At 37.6% G+C, this 23,835-nt stretch overlaps 2 protein-coding genes across 6 annotated transcripts; both read left to right on the forward strand.

Moving 5' to 3' along the window:
• The first annotated feature begins 2,156 nt into the window (after positions 1–2,156).
• LOC102080822 (polymeric immunoglobulin receptor) lies at positions 2,157–8,073 on the forward strand. Of its 2 annotated transcripts, none has more exons than XM_005454858.4 (8): positions 2,157–2,274; positions 2,481–2,807; positions 3,331–3,651; positions 3,778–4,077; positions 4,701–4,760; positions 5,017–5,118; positions 5,207–5,283; positions 6,894–8,073. In XM_005454858.4, the coding sequence occupies exons 1-8, from the start codon at positions 2,235–2,237 to the stop codon at positions 7,056–7,058; spliced, it is 1,392 nt and encodes a 463-aa protein (XP_005454915.2). In that variant the 5' UTR covers positions 2,157–2,234; the 3' UTR covers positions 7,059–8,073. The 2 variants fall into 2 exon arrangements, with proteins under 2 accessions (XP_005454915.2, XP_019203071.1); XM_019347526.2 differs by having other exon boundaries at positions 5,023–5,118.
• Positions 8,074–9,672: 1,599 nt separating this feature from the next.
• Positions 9,673–23,396, forward strand: LOC102078374 (CMRF35-like molecule 3). 4 transcript variants are annotated; one of them, XM_025908257.1, is made up of 8 exons: positions 18,407–19,000; positions 19,258–19,337; positions 19,527–19,853; positions 20,035–20,355; positions 20,480–20,779; positions 21,962–22,063; positions 22,152–22,228; positions 22,517–23,396. In XM_025908257.1, exons 2-8 carry the CDS (start codon positions 19,301–19,303, stop codon positions 22,673–22,675), a joined length of 1,323 nt encoding a protein of 440 aa, XP_025764042.1. In that variant the 5' UTR covers positions 18,407–19,000; positions 19,258–19,300; the 3' UTR covers positions 22,676–23,396. The 4 variants fall into 4 exon arrangements, with proteins under 4 accessions (XP_025764043.1, XP_019203072.1, XP_025764042.1 ...); XM_025908256.1 differs by having other exon boundaries at positions 19,273–19,337; XM_019347527.2 differs by lacking the exons at positions 18,407–19,000; positions 19,258–19,337; positions 19,527–19,853; positions 20,035–20,355 and adding exons at positions 9,684–9,772; positions 9,889–10,215; positions 10,506–10,826.
• Positions 23,397–23,835: the final 439 nt, after the last annotated feature.

A 23,835-nucleotide genomic window follows, 5' to 3' on the forward strand; every position in this document is an offset into this window, starting at 1 on the left:
AACACTACACACTAACTACACAAGACAACACATTAACTACACACTCCAAACACGCTAAACGTCACAAATCTCACATCTCAAAACTCGCTCTCTCTCTTTTCCTGCTCTCTCTCTTTCTCTCTCTCCCTCTCTCTCTCCCTCTCTTTCTCTCTCTCTCTTTCGCTCTCTCTCTTTCTCTCGCCGTCACTCCTAAAACTTTTTTTGTTTTGTTTTTTTGCTCATAAGCAGAGAGTGCTTGCTAGCGCTAACGTGGCGAAACTATTGAGGAAAAAACGCCGCGTATATATTGTTTATCATATCTGGTTTTACGTGGTCTATCAACACAATTTAAAAACTGGTACCTTGTTGCTTTGTCTTTAAGTGGTCATGTGATTGACTTACCACGACTACTTTATTCTTCCTCAGTCAAACAGCAGCACTCGATTGTTTTGCCTCCTTAGCTCCAGGTGTTGTGCTAGACGGTGATCGTGATTACCATCCGCGGGAGCGCGCAGCTGCTTAAAGCTGTAGCGTCCAGATTACTTACAGCTACTTCCGTGCAGCTAATATAAGATGCGGTAAGCTGAACACAGCTTCAACCGTCTGTTTGTTGAAAAATAGTAACGGACCGCGTTACCTTGTTAGTAACTGTAACGCCGTTGTAACGATAGGAATAGTAATTAGTTAGATTACTCGTTACTGAAAAAAGTAACGCCGTTAGTAACGCCGTTACTTGTAACGCCGTTATTCCCATCACTGGTTACATAGGTGTGCTTGTCTTGGGTTGTAGTCTGAGAAGACCACAACACACGCGCCCTGCACACTGCCAACATGCACAGAAACCCAACCCACAATAGCAAACACCCAATACCACCTGGCAACCCATCTTGGCAACGGTCCAGCTTGCCTTGGCATCCTCGCTAATTCGGGACACACTTATCCTTCTGCATGGGGGTCTTAATGCTAACCTTTAACTGTGAGAGTGTGTGAGATATGGAAACAGTTTGTGCTGCAGTATGCAAGGGGCACAGCTGAGCGGTCAGCTGGAGTCCAGGGAATGGCTGAGCTCAGGGAAAATACACATGCATGCTTCCACCCACATACTGTATACTACCAGTGGTATTTTATAATGCAGTGGTCAGGGTGGGGTCAGTGCTTTTCACATGGTGGCACAATATTTTAGGTTGTAAGTATGTCTGGTTTCTGAAGAAGAAGGCTGTTTGTGTGTATGTGGTGTTTGTGTGTGTGTGTGTGTGTGTGTGTGTGTGTGTGTGTGTGTGTGTGTGTGTGTGTGGTGGGGGCATATAGGGGTGTGATGGGGTATGTTTATAACACTCTTGAGTCTTTAGAGACTGATGCACTTAATCTTTAAATATAGAATGGAAAAAACAACTTTAGTAGTAAACAGAAGTAGACGCAGCGTGCCATTTCCTGAAATTCTTTTTTTGTGTTTCTGTGACTGTGTTCCACAGTGATCTTGACGAAAATATTGAGAAAAGGATGATCTAATGATTAACTTCTAACTATTACTATTATTAACTATTAACATTTTGAATGATTTTTGTTAAAAGAAAGACAAAAAAGAAATGAAGAAGGAAAGAAGGAATACTTTTGGAAAAAGAACTGTTTTTGATTAATATCAGTTAAAAATGACTTTTTATCGTCTAATTATCAAGATGTTTGAGAATTATAATAAATAATAAATAAATATTCTAATACCATAAGGTTAGAGTGTTCATCATGATCCAAATTGATTTGCACTGGAAATCACAAAAATGAAAAACTATTCAAAGCTTTGTAAACAAATCCTGCAAACAATATAAATCCAGAGCTATTTTAACACAATGTAAAATTATTAATCAGTGTTAATCAGGGAATCAGTCACGGTCCTGCTGAACATGAACCTTCTCATTATGATATTAGGTTGTAGTGCCCCTCAGTGGCAGGGAAATAAAGTGCTATTCTAAATGTTAAATTTGCCAGCTGTCTGTTTTAGTTTAAAGGAACAATGTTCCTGCAATTCATCAGATAGAACTCATTTTTTAGTACCAGTCTTATCACTTCGAATTACATTAAAGAATGTTGAAAAATTTCTACGTTTAAAAAAATGCAAATGAGCACGAGTTGAAAAACATTTGGATCTCAATGCAGAAGTGAAAGCTTCAGTACTGCCAATGACACGTAGTAGCTCAAACTGTGGGTGTCACATTTTCAGTACGTTTCCTGTCAGGTTTCTGTTTCTATGAAACAAAGCAATGATGTGGATCCTTCACAACCTGCTGTTCACCATCTGCAGTAAGTTGTCTAAATAGCTACAAAATTAAACAGATGAAAAGTACAAATTTAAGATTTAGATTTAAATGCATTAAATCTTTTTGCTTTTGTAGTTAAGGTCAGAAAAACAGCTTTCATTAGGCTCAGGAATGTTATACATGAATCTTGCTCTGACAAAATAAACAATTATATGTATTTTTTTTATATATATTTTCATGATTTTACAGTTGCTCTGAGGTGTGTGATCAGTGCTGTAGGGGTGATCCATGTGCCTGGATATGTGGGGAGTGAGGTTAACGTTTCCTGCTCCTATGATGAGGGTTACGAGTCTTATGAGAAGTATCTGTGTAAGAACAACTGTGGTAACAGTGATGTTCTTATTACAACATCAAATCCAGTGAAAAACAAATACAGGATCCATGATGACAAAACAGCACGAATCTTCACAACGACCATCTCTGATCTTCATTCTGTGGACGCTGGGAAATACTGGTGTGGGGTGACCAGAACTGGAAAAGATATCTACACTGAAGTCAAGCTTAAATTAGTACAAGGTAAATAAAGTAATTCTTCTCAAAATGTAGTCTGTCTGTCTGTCTGTCTGTCTAATCTTGCCTAATCTAATGTATCAGGACCTAATCCTTTTAATCAACAAATAATACATTAACATGCATTAACACATGTTAACACTAGTTAAGACATATTAACATAATACATTAATGATACATTAACATTAACATTAACATTAAAATGATTTTAAATGTTATTAATTAAATATATATATATATAAATATAATATAATTTTATATTATATTTATATTATATATTATTTATATATTATATATATTTGTAAGTCACCTAACCACATGATGGTGAAAAAAAAAAGAGAGTAGCCTTGATCATTTATTTCCACTGAAAATTATTGTGGTAATTATGTGGTCGGTGAGATCAATGCCTATCTGAAAGCACAAATGCGTGTGAAGCAAGAAAAAACCCACAAGAACCTGAATATAAAAATGTCATGCTGCTCTTCTGCGACTCTAACATGTCATTTGACACTGTTTCTATTTTTGACAGACAGATGCTGTGACACTGTGACCAAAGTTCAAAGTTATGAGGGATACTCTGAGTCTGTCAGTTGTACGTATGAATCTCAGTACCAGAACAACCTGAAGTACATCTGCAGAGGAAACCGGCCCTCCACATGTCTGCAGCAGGCACTAATCACCTCTGACAAAAAACAAAATGGGCGATTCAGACTTGATGATGACAAAGTGTTAGGAAAATTCACAGTGACCATTAACAGCTTGGTCAAAAGTGATTCAGGCTCATACCTCTGTGGTGTCCAAAGAAACTCTGACCTGGATGTTTTCTCTGCTGTTGAGCTGAAAGTCAAAGGTGAGAGGTCATAGTACTATCACTTTACACCAACTGAAAGACAGCTTACTGTACAGTTTTCTGCAAACACTTTTTAGGAAAGCTGAATAGTTTGTGATTTCTCAATTTTCTCTTTCCATGTGACAGAGTGGTGCTGTGTCAAGTCAAGTCAAATAAATGGTACTGTAGGACATCCACTAACTTTGCAGTGTCCTTATCCTCCACAACATCGGGATAACAGGAAGTTTCTCTGTAAGGGAGACCACCGCAACAAATGCACAGACATGGTGGCGAGTCAAAGTAGATTCGTAATAGAAGATAATGCATCTTCCAGCTCTTTCTCAGTGACAATCACAAAGATACAAGCAGATGATGCTGGAACATACTGGTGTGGGTCAGACTCTCAGTGGAGCCATGAAAACTACACCAAGATTCATCTTTCAGTTGGTGAGACGAATACTTGTGTACATGAAAATAAAATGGTTAGAGCTGTAAGTTTCACACTTTTCTCAGCCTATCGTGTCATCGTGTCATTTGTAGCGTGATGACTACACAGGTGTAAAAATAGGACAACTGAAAACCTCATTTACCACTGCTTACTTACTTACACTTTTTGGTGGCTTCAATATAGACACAGCCTCTTCCAGCCTCGGAGGAGTGTTTCTGATTGTGTACTTAGTTCTCCAAGCTAAAAGCTAAAACATTACTATTATACATAAACATATTATTATTATAACTAAATATTCTATTTTCTTATGAAATATTACCGAAAATGAAATCTATCTATCTATCTATCTATCTATCTATCTATCTATCTATCTATCTATCTATCTATCTATCTATATGTATACATACATATATGATTCAATTCATTCAATTCAGCCACAGAAAAACAGGCACCTATAACAGGTATATAACAGAGTGTTTTACTGTTTAAATTAATTAAAGTCTAACTTCAGCTCAGTGAATACTTTCAGAAAGACTTAACTGACTGTTAGAGTTCTACTCCCTCCTGGGGGTTAACCTTTATTTTTTTAAAAACGTTGCTAAGAGCCTTGTTTCTCCAACAGTCTTTCAGCAGCACACCGGCAATGGATCTTCAACAGTGAAAACACCAGCACAAATTTCAGGTATACTTATTAAGGGTACAGTATATACAGTATGCATCTTTTAGTCTATAGTGCTGTTGATCAGTGTTGTGAGATCAAATATTTTACCTCTCCATAAGCTATGGATACTTTTTGGAACTAGTTATAGTTTCATGGCAAAACAGAGAGTGTGTGCGCCCGTAGCCAACAGTAAATATCAATAAAAAGAAACATTATCACAAAGGATAATGTTTGAGGATGTTTGTTTACTGTTTCTGTTTTGGTTTCTGTTTTTCAGATGCAGGACAATATGTGGTTTACACTGTGCCCGCTGTGCTGCTGGTACTTATATGTGTCCTTGTGCTTATAGTTTATAAGTGCAAACATCAGAAAGCAAAAGGTATATTTTGGATTCATAGACATGCACAAATGTACTGAAATGTACATGCAAAAAGAGCATAACCATGTTTTATGCTGTGTGTTTTCAGGTAATGAAGCTGCCATGAACAGAAATACATCAAAGACAGGAGGTTTAGAGGAAGTAATGGGTGCAGCAGAAAATGGCGTAAGACAACAACAGACAACAAGTCTCACTATACCACAACTAACTGATTTTATTCTTAGCTGTGTTCAATACAGTACTTTGCAAAAGACTTTCATGTCATTTTTTAAAGTTCTCCAGGCTTTCCGAAGGTCTTTCAAAGTTTTTCTTTGGACATTGGTTCACACTCTCGTTTTGGTTTGTTTTTTTGCAATAAAAATAAAAGTAATGTTCGTATCTCCACTTCTCCAAAGCTGTACAGCCCTACCATATCCTCCTCCTGCATATGAAATGAAATCAGCTGATTGTAGCATGAGTGAGCAGGAAGAGCAAAGCATGTTTGTTTTGATGGGTTTTATTCTATCAACCTGGAGCACATATAACTGAAGAACCTTTGTAATGCAAGTAACAACATAATTGTAACTGTAGGGGAAATACAAGCCATCCCACATCATAAACATTTCATCATTTATGAGTTTTTATTATTTAATAGAGCAGAATAATGCCAAAGTGACGTTTGACACCAGATGAAAGCACTGCTACTGCTATGCACAGCATCATAGAGCCTATAGCACGGCTTTAGTCTTGTCATGTGACAGTGTTGGCGTTTAGTAAAGGTCACCAAAACTGCAATTCAGATTCTTTTAAGCAATTTCACTTGGAGAACAAGAGGTTTGGAGGCATTGATAACTATGCCTTATAACCTTTACTGTTCTGAGCATGATATCACTGAGAGCCCCGGAGAAAGATTCTACAAAACAGGTGTTTGAACTTAAGGATGAACATAAGCATTAATTTAGGATTTGATCAAAAAATTAAACTTAAATGTCTGTGTGACCACAAAAAAACGTTTTTACATTTAACTCAAGAATTCACACACTAATAATATCAGTGTTCAACACTAATATAGGATCAAATGATTAAGTAATCACATTTAAAATCACCATAATTGCAACAGGTGTGACAGTGATTTGATGACACAAAACTTGATGCTCATCTTGAAATTGTGGGGATTTTATAGGATTGACACTGATTTGAATTAGTCATCACAACAACTAGCATGGTTTAAGGAAGATATAATCAGTTAAGATTTTAAAACATAAGAGAAAAAAGAGAAGTAATCCCTTGGCTGGTTTTGCAGTTCTACAGTGTGAAATTAACCACTGACTAAAGAAATTTATAGTAGTGGATTGTCTCATTGAGGTATTTGGGGGTAGCACGAAATGTTTTTGATGACAGACACTGGTCCACAGGCTACACTTGAGAGAGCTGCAGCTTTATACTTTCTATGATGTTGAGCTGAGAACTTGTGAGAACAGTTTTAGACTTTTTAACTTCTTTTCACACTAAAACTTAGATAAACTATGGAATTTATCTGCAGCAATATTTGAAGTATTATTTAATTTAAATTGTTGTCCAAATATAAAGTATTTTATACGTATCTCTTATTATAACTCTTCATATTGTGAGTCTGGGTAGATGTGGTTGAACTCATTGGTGGTGAAATCAGATCATAAGACAATCTTAGTTTGAAAGTGGTGCTATTGTCGGAAAAAAATATTTTTTTTAAAAATATTTGCTTTATAAAATGTTTCCATAACACCATCATGTGTTTTCCATTGGTCTCTGAATAGATTTATGGAAACGATGAAGTTGTGAGGTATTCAGAGAAGCAGACCTCCAAGAGTGCCTGTAACGACTATGATGATGCAGGTGAAGATGAACCAGACTATGAAAACGTCACACAATCTGAAGAAATCTACTGTAATGAAGATTGTCATAAAGCCAATAGAAGATGAGATTAATTACATCTGTGCATACATTCAAAAACAGATTCAAAGTGTTTTATTCACCAGGGCTTGCACTTAATAAATGTTCCTTTGTTTTCTTTTCTTTTGCTGTTTTCACTGCCTTAGCACACTAAACCTGTTCAGGTTAAGGCATTGCTTGCTGCTGACAGCATGATGTGGACTGTTTTTTCTGAAACTGTGAGAAACCAGCCAAAAACTAAATGTAATCATTGCATTTTTCATTTTATGATACTTTTATTCTATTGGTTGCAATTGAAGATTTCTGACACAAGCAGTAACTGGATTCAATTTTACAGACAAAAGTAAACATTATTCATCAACATGTGTCACGTAACCATCTAATATCTGCACAAATGTGGCAGGTTTCCCCCACCGAGTGCTTCTATTAACCGACGCATATTTTTGGTAATGCTTGGTTTAATTTTGGTAGTACAACCACAGTACTGAGTAAGATAACCGCAGTATTGTATTGCTTAAATTTATAATGATGTATTTATATTATTGTTGTCTTGTTTTTCATATTTTTCTATGTAGGAAACTTTTTTCTAACTTCTAGAGAGTTTGGTGCCACTTGAATGAAACCCTCAATTTTAATTTTCTTCTGAGGAGATAAAAAAAAAAACTTCCTTCAAAAAGTCTCACTTTCATTGTCACTGGTTAGTGTGTCAGAGTGACGCTGTGGTTACACCACCAGTAATTTTACTGCAGTATTTTACAAGAGTGCAGATTGCATCACTTGTTAATGGGTATAAAGATTGGATTCAGGTATGTTTGTTGCAAAACTTTAGTTCTAACCTTTGGTTTTATTGTAATTTAAAAAAAATAAATGCTATATGTAACATTATAAGTCACTTTTACTTTTCACTTATGATGTGGCACCAAAACATTGGTTATAGGCATAAAGGGAACAATTTTGATGGTACTTGAAATGATTACATTTCCTTTTCCTGGGGGACCATTTTGGACTTTCCAGACAGACAGAAATAAAGGCGACAGAAAAACATGACTGTTGTTCCTCTTTTGTGATGAATCTTTCCATGAAAATTAGAAGTGACTGTAGTGGTAAGCATATTGCAAAGGAAACTTTTAAATATAAAAATAACAGCACACTTCTCACGCTAGATCTGGATGTGTCATGAAGTTGCTTAAAGAGAAAATCAGCTAAAAGTTTTCTATGAACAAATCTGTTGTGATTTGTGCTCATTGCATCAAAACAGAAGTTAAATATAATTCCAAAGCACAATATGACAAGGGAACAAGGAACAATTAAGAACATGTTGGCATACATGTTATCAGCTGTGCTACCAAGCTTAAACCAAGAAGGATGATTGTTGCTATATTAGTATTATCTGACAGAACTAGTTAGCTGCTTTACCAAATATATGGGGAGTTTTTAGAACTGTGACTGTAGAAATTCTTGGTTTACTGAACAAATTTAACTAAAAAAAGTTTTGATAATTATTCTAATAATTGATTAGACCAAATTTTCAAGGACCCAGCTTTTTAACCTCCTAAGACCTGAACTCTTTCATGGCATGCATTTTAATTTCTCTTTGCTGTTTGGGCTGATTGGGACCTGATGAAAGTAAAAACAAAGAAGTACCTGATTTTTGGGGGGATTTTTGTTTCTGAGAAAAATGAAATCCACATATGAGGTCATTTGTTTTAAATTTTGATAGAAGAGTGGTAGTATAATCTCCTCATAAGTGGATATCAGGCCCTTGTAGAGGTAAATTTGTATTTTGGTCTAGACACCCAAAACGTGATGTCCGCATATGTGGACGCCAGGTCCCAGGAGGTTAAATGGGCAAATTCAGCAGTTTTAGTTTTCTGGTTTGGCTACTGGTTGGACAAAGCAGCGTTGTGGTGGTGTTAGTTTAGTTAGTTTTTTAACCCTTGTATGGTGTTCGGGTCTGTGAGACCCATGCCATTTAGAGGCTGTTGCCCCTTTAGGCAGTATATACCATCAAAACCTGCAAAATATGGTATAAGGATATGTACACTTGATTAGAACTGATTTTATTTTTTTTATAACATTTTATTGACAAAAAACGAGAAGCACATTAATTCATAAATGTGATTGAACAAAGGTAAAAGGAAAAAATTAACCATGTTTGCTGTTCACATGGCTCGTAATTGGGATAAAGTAAACATCTGTTGAGTAATTTAACATAAAATTGTTTGATAGTGTTAATTGGAAAGCCAAAACTCGGGTCCACCAGACCCATGAACACTGGCTGAGTAACAAAAATACGAACACCATACAAGGGTTAAGACTGTTGCTTATTAAAATAATTAACAGAGAATAAAATGCATGTTTGCTGTGCTTCTTTTATGTGAATGCATCATTAATAATAAGACATAAAACTCAAAGGGCTGGTTTGTCGAGTGATTTTAGTTTCAGTTCTTTAAGCACAGTTTCCCAAATACACTTAAATACTTACAGTTAACAATTTCAGTGTAAAATCTAACTTTAACAGTGTTCTTTGTGTGAAGTCTGTGAATATTTCTTTCAACACCAGGAGGCATACGTCAGTTACAAATCCTAAAATGCTTTTAGAAGATGTCCAGTCACCTCTGTAGTGATAGTCTAGCTCCACCCTGGCTTCCCCGTTGTGTGTGAGTCATTCCTGTCAAGTTTCTGTTTTGATTAACCAAAGCAAAGATGTGGATCCTTCAAAACCTGCTGTTCACCCTTTGTAGTAAGTAGTTTAAATAGCTACAGAAGAATAACAAATCTGTTATTGGGAATGTTATTATACATGATTTTTGACATGACAAAACAAACAATTATTACATTTTTATACTGTCTTTACAGTTGCTCTGAGATATGTGACCAGTGCAGTAGGGGTGATCCATGTGACTGGATATGTGGGGAATGAGGTTAACGTTTCCTGCTCCTATGGCAAGGGTTACGAGTCTTATGAGAAGTATCTGTGTAAGAACGATTGTGGAAACAGTGATGTTCTTATTAAAACATCGGAATCAAGGAAAAACAAATATGCTATCCATGATGACAGAACAGCACGAATCTTCACAACGACCATCTCTGATCTTCATTCTGTGGATGCTGGCAAATACTGGTGTGGGGTGAGCAGAATTGGAAAAGATATCTACACTGAAGTTGAGCTGAAATTAATGCCAGGTAAATAAATTCTTATCAAAATTTATTGTATAATAAAGTAAAATAATTAAGATGATGTTAAAGATAATCAAGTTTGTGTTTCCAGTGATTACAAGGGGACATAAAATTAAAATATAATGTGTAAAGGATTATTTCCTTTATCTTTTTGACAGACAGCTGCTGTGACACTGATTAAAATGACACAAACTCTGGGTCTCAGGCAATCTTGTTGCAGCAAGCTAAATATGAAACATCATCTCTCTATTCTGTGGCTGCACCACATTTTCTGATTCCGTTTATATTTTTGACAGACAGCTGCTGTGACAATATGACCAAGCTTGAAAAGTATGAGGGATACTCTGAGTCTATCAGTTGTCCATACGAGATTCAGTACCAGAACAATTTGAAGTACATCTGCAGAGGAAATCAGCCCTCCACATGTCGTCAGCAGGCACTAATCACCTCTCATAGCAGAAAACATGGGCGATTCAGACTTGATGATGACAAAGTGTCAGGAAAATTCACAGTGACCATTAACAATTTGGTCAAAACTGATTCAGGGTCATACCTCTGTGGTGTCCAAAGAAACTCTGACCTGGATGTTTTCTCTGCTGTTGAGCTGGAAGTCAAAGGTGAGAGGTCATAGTTATATGTCATTAATTCAGCCAAAATAAAACACTGTTAAAGTTGAATGTGATTCTTAATTAGTTGGTGGAAATTACACCAAGATTCAGCTGTCAGTAGTGAAGTTGAACAGCCGTGTATAAGACAGCAAAATTAATATTTTTGTTTGCACCCCACTTGTTAACCATGGACTGCAGCTTTTAATTCAGTTGTCTGATGTGATGAAATAGTGCAGTAGCCAACTGGTTTCACACTAAATGCAAGAGATCTGCCAAAACTGGAACTGCTGAGAATACTGCTTACTGAAGTAGACATATCACTTTCCACAATATTGCATACGTGTTGACAGGGCCTCTTCTAGACTCTCAGTGATTATATTTTTGTCACCGATTATAAAGTAGTTTTTGACTTTCTTTCATATAAAACTGATGATGAAAGTACTATTGACCTGCAAGTTCTTTAACAGCTTTTATATCTATCTATCCACCCACCCATCTATATCTCTATCTTTATATAAGCATAAATAAGCATATCTTGCTTTATCCACCACAGCCCCTAACACAGTTTTTAATAGTGTATTTAGTGCTAAAAGCTAACCCCAGGTGTTTATATAGGGGGTTATCATTTATACAATAGAAGACAAAAAAGATATGTACTACCTTTTTATGCTTTCTATGTTATGTATTAAATTTGATTTTTTTTCTCTTTATGCCAGTGAAATACTTTGAAATTTACATAGGCTATATGAGGCTTTATGAGTAACAGAAAGAGTGAGTGTCGGAGCCACAATCCACAATGAAACACAGAGCATCCGGGAAATCCTGAGATGAGCTGCTCCAAGAATGTCTCAGGAAGCTGAATACAGATGATGATGAGCCACAGAAGGAGGAACTGTCATGGATGACCAAACCGCATGGGATGCACCATCAACAGATAGAGGAAGTGGCTGACATCAAGACATCCTACCAAAAAGTCTGGCTTAAAGGACAACACAAGAGACTCTGAACAAGGAGCAGAAGACCACAACTAAGATAAATCAGAATCCCACCAGAGCGCAACATCAGGAAGAAGGAGGACAAGATAACTGTGAAGTACCAGGGGCTGAAGGAGCAAGCAGACCAGTGAAAGGAGGTAAAATCCAAAGTGATCCAGTGGTAATTGTACAACAGCTTCAAGTACAGCTTAATAGTGGTTGTAGTAAGCAAGTCTCAGTTTCATCTGTGAAAGGAAGACTTCGAGCTACAGTTTTGACAAGATGAGTTGCAGCAAGAAAGCCATTGCTAAGAATAAGACAAAGAGGCTTGTCTGGGCCATGAAACACCACCATTGGACTACTGAATATTGGAAGAAGGTATTATGGACTGAGGAATCTAAATTAGAAATCTTCGGTTCATCACGCAGGATTTTTGTATCCCATCGAGTAGACGAAAGGATGGTTCCACAGTGTGAGAGGCACCCTGAACCAAAACTGCTACCACAGCATTCGGCAGCACCATGCGATACCCTCTGGTAGGAAGTTGGTCAGTGGTTGATCCTACAACAAGATAATGACCCAAAACATAAGTCCACGCTTTGGCAGAATTACCTCAGGAAAATAGAACAAGATGGTAAGCTTGAAAACATGAAGTGGCCAGCACAGTCTCCAGACTTAAACCCCATTAAGCTGATTTGGGATGAACTGGACGGAAGAGTGAAAGCAAAGACACCTACAAGTGCCACACATTTATGGGAACTTCTGCAACAGATATGAGAAAACCTTTCTGAAGAATATTTAATTTCTGTTCTAGAAACAACGCCACAGGTGTGTTCAGCTGTTATAGCTGCCAAAGGTGCTACTTTGCTGGGTCAAAATTTTAGAATACATTTTGGTCTATTAATTGATTCCATGATTTCTTTTTTCACTTCAGTTACTTATTTGTACAATGCTTTCATTTCAGAGTGCAGTCAGACATTAAACTGCATAGATTTTTTATAAAAAAAATGGAAAAATTGGGGTGTTCTAAAACTTCTAAAAGTGAGCCGTAGTGTATATATAACATTTGTAATTTTTTTCACATGTTTTGGATGGGTTTGGAGCAGAGATAAGTGACTAGTTTGATCAAATATGTGAATGAATCCGTCCCAACTTAAACATTTCTGTGATTATCTCTTTTTCAGACCATTCTCTATAAACCCTGGAGGTAGTGTTTTCTGACTGACCCCTCAGGCTCCAACAGTCATAAAATGTTCAACTGAGCACTGAGTTTCTGACATGTGATTGGCTTATTAGATTTATGTCTTCATGAGCAGTTGAACAAGTGTCCCTTACAAAGAGGCTGACAAGTGCATATTGGTCTGTTAATGTGGTTATCTTTAGGTGATGTGTACAGTTTCATGGTTACAATGTGGGTAATTCCCCTGGGATTAAACACAAGTAAAGTCAATATGCTCGTAAGTGTCAAAACAGCTGTGTAAGTGTGCACCTGTGATCAACAGTTATGCTGAAATGCCAATAACTGAAATGGAACTTTCTATTCTCTTCTTAATTGGTTTCTGTTTTTCAGAAGCGGTGCACTACGCAGCTTACGCTGTTGTCCCTGTGGTTTTACTAATATGTGTCCTAGTTTTTATTTATAAGTACAAATGTTACAACGTGAGAGGTATGCTATAGTTTATATTTACACACATATTCAGACTCTACACTCAAATGTGCATGCAAAAAGAGCTTAAAAATTTCTTAAACTGTATTTTCAGCAACTGAAGCTGTCATGAGCAGAAATACACCCAAAGCAGAGGATGTGATAGATGCAGACGAAGGTGGAGTAAGTCCAAAGCCTATATGTGTATAATACGCACACACACACACACACACACACACACACACACAAACACACACACACACACACACACACACACGATTATTGATATTAAACTGAGACATTGACCAGCTAACTGGTTATCAGTCTGCTTTGGTTTGGATTTAAACTTGTTATCTCAGGGACGCCTGTGGACAGAAGGAGTTTTTAAAACTACAAATGATTTAGTGATCAAAAGAAACATTACAGAGTGGTGTCGACTACTGTGATATTTAGAACAGAAAAGTGAAAATTTAAGAGAAGAGCTCACTCAGCCTGTTTTATGCTTCTTTAGCATAATGTGACATTAACTGCAAATTAATGGATTTTATAGTGCAATGATGTGTGGGAGTCATCCAGTTTTAGAACTTGTAGCTACTTTAAATCAGCTTCTGTGGTTCAGTCAATATCTATCTTAGATAAAACATCTGCATTTAAAACATTTTTATTATATTTCTTGTAATAAAAGTAGTCACTACATATATTATTTGAGCCTATGTATACTCATATACAGCAACCAGGGTCTCTGCAGCATGTGTGGTTCTCTAGTCTCTAATTATCTTTGTTGATTCTTTAGATTTATGGAAATCAAGAATTTGTGGTGACTTTCAAACAGCAAAGCGCCTTGAACCACTTGGATGACCCAGGCGGAGATGAACCAGATTATGAAAACTTTACAACTGAAGAATTCTACTGCAATGAAAATTACCATAAAGCTAACAGAAGATAAGTATGTACTGTGGGTCTCAATTGTATGCAGATCCTGTTTGATTCATCCTTAACATGAGGTGCTCAAAAAATGTACCTCTGTTGTTCAACACTGTCACTGTCTTGTGATCAATACTTCATTACTATCATGAAAAACACCCTGTGAATATTTATAGATTAAATTCATAAATGTAAAAATATTTCTTTCACTGATGGACATCATGTCACGGTCCTGGGGTCGGTGACCCAGTGTTTCTGAGTTTTGTACCTTTTTTCGTTTGGATTTCCTCATGGTTTGTCACTGTAGTGTGTTTTTCTCACTGTGTCTAGCTCCCTAGCCTTTTAGTATTTCCTGAGTCCAGTCCAGTGTTTCCTGTTTTACTTTGATAGTCCCTGTCCTGAGTGTAGTGTGTCTGATTTTGCTCCTCCTTGTCTCATCAGCCTGATTTGACCCAGCCTGTTTCTCTGTGTCAGTGTCGCATCGTTAATGTCTGCTCACCCTCATTCCCCACTGTGTTTTCCGTCTGCCAGTTTAGTTTAGTCACGTTACCAGTTTTGCTAGTTTTCTGTTTTGTTCTCTGTCCAGCAATAAAGCTGAGTTGTTCAAGTTCATTTTTCCCTCAGCGAGTCCAGCTCTTGGGTCCACCACTCCTGCCTGCCTGGACACAGCCATGACACATCAAGTCTTTTGCCTTATTATACAAGACTATAATCATATAATTGAAAGTATAAACATACTTTAACATGAAACCCTGTCACAATGTGATGGTCCTTTTTGTCTATTTATTTTAAATAAATGCACATTTCTTTGTGTTTTGGTGAACGATTTATGAGCATAATTTAAATGGAATTACAATGTCTGTAAAGACCTGAACTGTTATACATGAATACATCTCCTAGGTGCTTTAACACTGCTGAAAAAGGTGCTTCAGGTGCAGCAGGAGGGAAGTCACAGAGAAACTCAAAGTTTGTTGAAGAAAACCTTCCATTGAGCAGTTTAAGAGTTAAGAGTTTTCACTAAACTTGTTTTCTGAAACTGGTATTTTCTGCAACTGGTGTCTGGTCAGGCATTTAAGCCGTCCAACCATTTCTGACTTTTAGTAAACTGAAAGTGAAATTTAAAAAAAGAAAAAGCAAAACTCTCAGTTTTGCTGCTTAGTATGTCACACTGAGCCCTCTGCTGGCACTGTTTCAGTGTAACACTGAATACAGTAATTATGCTGCAGTATTCAAAATAAGCATCACTCATTCATATTGAGTCTGTAAAAATGTAAATGACAGTAGTGGTAAGAATTTCAGGGTATCCAGATATTAACATTTAAATAAAATTATATCACAATGTCTTCACATTAATTCTGGATGGTTCAACATGCTGTTTAAAGGCTACAAGAACAGTTTCTAAGAGCAAACCTACTGTGGTCTGTCTTTGTGATTGTCATTTTGATAGACTGGGTCATGAAATCACTTCTTTTTTTAATTTTTTTTTTTTTAGATATGTAATATTTATACAATTGAATTTATGAGAGAGAGAAAAAAAACGCAAACTCTGCATTCTTCTCTTCAAAACACTCCACAAAAATCAGATGAATGATTTTCCCCTCTGCAGTTACAGTGGCTGGGCCAAGTCAATACAATACAAAAGCTCCACACTCTGAGAGAAAGGCTCTCAGTCCTTGCAGTTGCACAACTCCATGTTTTTTCTTTAGCTGCTGAGTATCTTTTTCTTGTGTCTGAATCATAACTTCCCTCCCCCATTTTCTGAGGCTGAGTCAATGCTGGTTCCTCGGACACAGGGTGGTTAAACAAAGCATTTCATGTAATGTTTTGGCAGTGCAGAGCCTATCAATACTTCTTTCACCACTAGATGGCATATATCAACTATTTTATAAATTTTAAAATTCTTTTATGAGAAGGGCCACCCAAGAATGCTCCATCCCCGCTGTTCTGACAGTCTCTCTTTGCATTTGGCTTTAACATTTGCATGACACAAAAAGACCCCAAATGTGAGTACAACAAAATACAAAACCAAGCATGTGCTTTTTCAAGTTTCCTCCTCCATAAAACAAAGTCAAGGTGTTGAACCTTCAATACTTGCTTTTCACTTTCTGCAATAAGTTGCTTAAAGAGTAAGTAAATAAAAGATTAAGTATTGATGTAGATTAAATATGTATCTGTGTGTTTTACACATAGATTTTATTGTGTCTTATAATATATCCCTCAATGCCTCAGGCCCTCTGTACTAGTCTGACCTGCTGCACCCATACACACACACACACACACACACACACACACACACATTGCACTTACTTCCACACCCTGCCTACAACTAGCCAGTTTGATTTCATGGTTTTGGCGCTTCAATAGGGTTTCAGGCCATTTACTCCTTCCCTCATCTGTCAGGACTCTGTGTACAAAAAAGCCAGCAAGGAAGGAGACGCAGCGCATCTCAGCCTAACTCAGGTATATTATATCCTCCTCTGTCAACAAATATGCAGGCAGACTGGAACACTCCACTCCTGATCCAAAACTGCTGGATCAGGAGTTCATTCCAGGCAAAGACCGGGACCGGATGACCCAGAATGGCTTGGGTGCCATAAGTTAGCTCAGATGTTTAAGCCTGAACTGAAGCACTTCATATGAACTAAATTTGTTGAGTTGAAGGGTGTTTTTTTGATTTTTTTGTTTTATGGGTGTTTAAACATATTTCTTTGTGTTATTAACAGATTGAACTGGGTTGTTTTCATTCAATATTTAGAGCACTGAGTTTTCACTTTTCCACATCCTTTGTGTTGTTTATAAGACAACAACAGTATAATCTTACATGTCAGGAGACAGAGCTGGCTGGCATCGCAGAAGTTAAAGTCTAAGAGTCTAAGCAAACTGTTGTATTGTCATTTTGTGGCAAAAAGCAGACCTAAATAGCAGATTCAAATAATGTCTAGCAAGTTTAAAGTGTTTCTGTTTAAGGAATGACTTGTTTTTCAATTCAATTCAAGTCAATTTTATTTATATAGCGCCAAATCACAACAACGGTGGCCTCAAGGCACTTTATATTGGAAGGTAGACCCTACAGTAATACATACAGAGAAAAAACCCCAACAATCATATGACCCCCTATGAGCAAGCACTTTGGCGACAGTGGGAAGGAAAAACTCCCTTTTAACAGGACGAAACCTCCGGCAGAACCAGGCTCAGGGAGGGGCGGCCATCTGCTGCGACCGGTTGGGGTGAGAGAAGGAAGACAGGATAAAGACATGCTGTGGAAGAGAGACGGAGATTAATAACAAGTGTGATTCAATGCAGAGAGGTCTGTTAACACATAGAGAGTGAGAAAGGTGACTGAAAAGGAAAAACTCAATGCATCATGGGAATCCCCCGGCAGTCTACACCTATTGCAGCATAACTAAGGTTTCAAGGTCACCTGGTCCAGCCCTAACTATATGCTTTAGCAAAAAGGAAAGTTTTAAGCCTAATCTTAAAAGTAGAGATAGTGTCTGTCTCCCGAATCCAAACTGGAAGCTGGTTCCACAGAAGAGGGGCTTGAAAACTGAAGGCTCTCCCTCCAATTCTACTTTTAAATACTCTAGGAACAACAAGTAAGCCTGCAGTGCGAGAGCGAAGTGCTCTAATGAGATGATATGGTACTATAAGGTCATTAAGATAAGATGGGGCCTGAATATTTAAGACCTTGTATGTGAGGAGCAGGATTTTGAATTCATTCTGGATTTAACAGGAAGCCAATGAAGGGAAGCCAATACAGGACAAATATGCTCTCTTTCTAGTCCCTGTCAGTACCCTTGCTGCAGCATTTTGGATTAACTGAAGGCTTTTCAGGGAGTTTTTATTACATCCTGATAATAATGAATTACATTAGTCCAGCCTGGAAGTAATAAATGCATGAACTAGTTTTTCAACATCACTCTAAGACAGGATATTTCTAATTGCATTATTAATTATTATTAATTAATAATTAATTATTATCAATTTTATTATTATTAATTTTATAATTTAAAATTGAAGAAAGCAGTCCTACGTATTTCTTTAATATGTGCATTAAAGGACATATCCCGACTCCAAGGTTCTTGTTTATGGTTTGAAGGCAACTGGTAGTAGGTGAGGAGTGAGAGGAGCCTTGGAGGTAGTTAGTGGGCAGGTAAGTCCTTACTCTGAAAGATTACAGAAAGCTGGTGTTAGAGCTGGTAAGTAGAGCTGAAGGTTTCCACAGGTAACAGGTTTCCAGATATGCAAGAGTTCTGTGATGGTGTGGAGCAGGTAACTAGGAGAAGTAAGACAAGACTGGCTTAGAACAAACAGGTACTTGCAAGCAACAGGTAACAGAGATGGCCTAATAGTCACCATATACCAAGAACAATCTAGGAGAAAACTGTTGCAACCTCCAGCTTGATATACACCACAGCTAGGCAAGTGTAGGAAGGATTGTTTCAGTTGAGAGACTCCACCCAGGGGCGGAGCAGCAGAGAGAAGCCAGCCCACAAACTCCACCTGAGTTTTAAAGGCAAGGAGAAGTTAACATAAGAACATATTTCCAGCCTGCTGCCCTACAACACTCTCAAACCAAAAGGAAAAAATGGCACTGCAGCACATCCACCAACTTTGGAGTGTCCTCATCCATACATAATGTATGTATGTGTGTGTGTGTCTTGTGTTTACTTAAGTGCTGTGAGAACTAGTATGTTTGTGCACTATGAAATCATTTTAACATTTGTTAATCATTTGACAATAAAACAAAAAGAAGCAAAAGGTTGCATATGTCCTGTATGTGCAGTATAAATTATCTAAATCTAAGAGTTTAAAAATGTTGTCTAAATGCAGAAGGTAAAGGCTTCAGCACTGCCATGACATCCAGGAACTCAAACTGCTGTGGTCATATTTTTAGTACATTTCCGTTTAGGTTTCTGTTTTTACAAAGCAAAGCAGAGATGTGGAGCTTTCAAAACCTGCTGTTGACCATCTGTGGTAAGTTGTTTAGATGAGTAAATACATAAACAAATTAAAGGAAGATTTAGATTAAATATAAAAATCTGTTTTTGCAGTAAGGGGCAGAATACCACACCTTGTCCATCGTGTATACAGCACTAACATTGCTACTGTGAATGCTAACATAACAAATTAAACAATAAAATATGTGTAATACTTTCTTTGCAGTTGCTCTGAGATGTGTGATCAGTGCAGTGGGGATGATCCATGTAACTGGATATGTGGGGAGAGATGCTAATGTCTCCTGCTCCTATGATCAGAATTATGTATCTCATGAGAAGTACCTATGTAAGAACGACTGTGGCAACAGTGATGTTCTCATTACAACATCACAAGCGAGCAAAACCAAATACTCAATTTATGATGACACCAGTGCACGAATCTTCACAACAAGTATCTTTGATCTTCAATATACGGATGCTGGAAAATACTGGTGTGGAGTGATGAGAACTGGAAAAGACATCTACACTGAAGTCAAGCTGAAATCAGTACAAGGTAAATAAAGTCTTCTCCAAACGTCAAAACCCACAGTCACACACACACAAACATACACTTTATAATTGGTTCAACTGTATTTGTTTTTTTCTTAACATCTCATTCAGCAAGCTAAATATAAATCATCATATTTGTTCTGTGGCTGTAACACATTTTCTGATGCCATCTGCATTTTCAACAGACAGCTGCTGTGACACTGTGACCAAAGTTCAAAGTTATGAGGGACACTCTGAGTCTGTCAGTTGTTGGTATGAGTCTCAGTACCAGAACAGCCTGAAGTACATCTGCAGAGGAAATCAGCCCTCCACATGTCTGCAGCAGGCACTAATCACCTCTGACACCAAACAAAATGCACGATTCAGACTTGATGATGACAAAGTGTTAGGAACATTCACAGTGAACATTAGCAGTTTGACTCGTAATGATTCAGGGTCATACCTCTGTGGTGTCCACAGAAGCTCTGAGCTGGATGTTTTCTCTGCTGTTGAGCTGGAAGTTGAAGGTAAAAAATCATAGTAATAGCTCTTTACACCAGCGCCAAGAAGACATTATTTGCTGTCAGATAGTCTCTAAGAAACTTAAATATTTGATTATTCTGAAATAATGTTTCTCTTTCAATCTGACAGAGTGGTGCTGTGTCAAATCAACTAAAATAAATGGTACTGCAGGACATCCACTAACTTTGCAGTGTCCTTATCCTCCACAACACTTGGATAACAGGAAGTTCCTCTGTAAGGGAGACCACCGCAACAACTGCACAGACATCTTGAGGAGTCGAAGCAGGTTCACACTGCAAGATGATGCTGCTTCCAGCTCTTTCACAGTGAGGGTCACAGAACTGGAAGCAGCTGATGCTGGAACATACTGGTGTGGGTCAGACTCACAGTGGAGAGTTGGAAACTACACCAAGATTCAGCTTTCAGTTGGTGAGATGTGTTGTGTACATGAAAATAAAATGGTTAGAGCTTTAAGTTACACCCTTTTCTCAGCCTATCGTGTCATTTGCAGTGTGATGACTGAGTACACAGTAAAAATAGGACTGCTGAAAAACTCATTTACATTTTTTGGTGGCTTCAGTATAGACACAGCCTCTTCCAGCCTTGCAGAGCAAATAGATGTTAAAGGAAATAATCATACGATGAACTAATTATTATTATTCTAATTCTAATTCTTATTATTCTAATTCTATTATTATTCATTTTTCTGATGAAATATTACCATTTGCGTAAAAAAATTCCCCACTCGCCCCTGCGGGCAGTCTATCCTTCAAGCTCGGGTCCTCTACCAGAGGCCTGCGAGCTTGAGGGTCCTGCACAGTATCTTAGCTGTTCCTAGGACTGCGCTCTTCTGGAGAGAGATCTCGGATGTTGTTCCTGGGATCTGCTGGAGCCACTCACCTAGTTTGGGAGTCACCGCACCTAGTGCTCCGATTACCACGGGGACCACTGTTACCTTCACCCTCCACATTTTCTCGAGCTCTTCTCTGAGCCCTGGTACTTCTCGAGCTTCTCGTGTTCCTTTTTCTGATGTTGCTGTCTTTTGGAACCGCTACATCTATCAGTACGGCTGTCTTCTTCTGTTTGTCTCCCACCACTATGTCCGGTTGGTTAGCCACCACCATTTTGTCCGTCTTCTCTGGAAGTCCAACAGGATCTTAGCTCAGTCACTCTCCACCACCCTAGGGGGCGTCTCCCATTTTGACCTCGGGACTTCCAGGCCTTATTCGGCACAGATGTTTCTGTATACTATGCCGGCCACTTGGTTATGGCGTTCCATGTATGCCCTGACCGCTTGCACCCTGCTGTTATGTGCTGGATTGTCTCAGGGGCATCTTTACACAGCCTGCACCTGGGGCGTTGCCTGGTGTGATAGACCCCAGCCTCTATGGATCTTGTGCTCAGAGCTTGTTCCTGTGCTGCCATGATTAGTGCCTCTGTGCTGTCTTTCAGTCCGGCTTTGTCCAGCCACTGGTAGGATTGCTGTATATATGTATATGTATATATATATGTATGAAAGTTAAAATATTGATAAAAAGATTATCTATGCCGACAGTTCTGCATGTATGTACTTGAAAGTCTAATGTTTCTGTTTTGTTTCCTGCTTTTCAGATGCAGGACACTATGTGGGTTACACTGTTCCTCCCCTCCTGCTGCTACTGATGTGCGTCTTTGCGGTTTTAGTTTATAAGTGCAAACATCAGAAAGCAAAAGGTATATTTTGGATTCATAGACATGCACAGATGTACTCAAATGTGCATACATAAAGAGCATAACCATGTTTTACGCTTTGTGTTTTCAGACAATGAAACTGTCATGAACATAAATGCACAGAACGAAGACGCTTTAGAGGAAGTGATGCGTGTGGCAGAAAATCACGTAAGAAAATTAAAGTTCAAAGACTTAATAGTGTGCTGTATCTATAACAAGCCTTATTATAGCAAACTGGGCAACACAACTAACTGTACATATTATTTATTAATACAATTTGCACTTTTCTCTTACATTTTACTGTTTTTAATTTTTACGTTCTCTATTTTTAGAACTGTTTTATGTGTACATATACCCTGCACTATCTCATAGTATTAGGCCCTTGTAATCTTTGCTCTATAATGAATTTCAAACAACATCCATAACATCATCATGTGTTGTTCATTGGTTGAATAGATTTATGAAAGTCAAGAAGTTGTGATATACTCAAATAAGGAGACGGCCGAACTGCAGAATGCCGGTAATGACTATGAAGATTTAGGTGAAGATGAACCAGACTTAAACGTCACAACTGAAGAAATCTTCTGTAATGGAAATTTCCATATTGCCAATTGAAGATAAACAGTGTGTGCATTTGAGGTCAATCTTTGGCTCTCACCTGTATGATCATCCTGTTTAATTTGTCTTTAACATTAACAGTTACACAGCTAATCTTAATGTACCATAATCCAGGCTTCTCACTCTCTCACTGAAAACGTTGAGATTTTTGTTTAACCATGACAAAGAGCTGCTATTTATACATATATAGCTTCACTTCTTACTCATTTGCTATTACCCTTTCTTTCATTTTTATTGCTTAGTGTTAGCAACATAATCTACACTGATTTTCTGAAACTGTGGGAAACCTCAAATGCAAATGACTAACATCAATGTAATGTAAATAAATCTGCAAATTAAAATAAAACTTTAGTCATTCTTGTCTGTTTTTGCCCCATTTAAACATAAACAGTCACATTGTCAAGTCCAGTTATTTTTATGATACGTTTATATTTGTTGCAATTAAACATTTATAACAAAGGCAGTTACTGGATATGATTTTACAGATAAAGGGAAACACAGTGTTTATTCTAGTTCCATACATTGGATGGAACCATCAGATGTATGTAACAGTGTAGCAGTTTTCACTTTAGTGTAATCACAGTACTGTCATGCAAAACTTGGATTTATAATTAGTTTTTTAAATATTATTGGTTTAAATTTTTGCACTTTTATAGTTGAATGCTGTGTGCCTGTGGCTTTAACTTTGTTGTGAACTCTGTACTATTTATATTCTTTATCCTGCTTTTTTTTTAACACAATCATTTTCCTTGTTAAATCAATCAAGGGTATTAACATTAAAAGAACTGCTTATGTGAAGGCTGTGCAAACTTCTTTCACCACTAGGTGGCATATGTCAGCTACTTTTTGGAGAAAATGTATCTGAATATCAGGAACAGGACCACACCTCCACACATGTCCCATTACGGTCTCTGTCTATAAATGACCCCCTCCCAGCACTACAAGCTGTTCATTCTTTTTTAATTCATTCACTTATCATTAGTACATGGGGATCTGCCCGGCCTGAGTCACCACTGAGGCCTGCCTCGAACTGCAGCCTCAACTCTGCTCAAACCATCTGCTACTACACCTACTGAGGGTCTGGTCTCAGCTAGTGAAACAAATGTTAAAACGCCTTTGAGGGAAGGGCCAGAGGTTTCCACTTAAGTACAGACATT

The sequence above is a fragment of the Oreochromis niloticus genome, linkage group LG6, assembly GCF_001858045.2.
Source record: "Oreochromis niloticus isolate F11D_XX linkage group LG6, O_niloticus_UMD_NMBU, whole genome shotgun sequence".
Classification (NCBI taxonomy): domain Eukaryota; kingdom Metazoa; phylum Chordata; class Actinopteri; order Cichliformes; family Cichlidae; genus Oreochromis; species Oreochromis niloticus.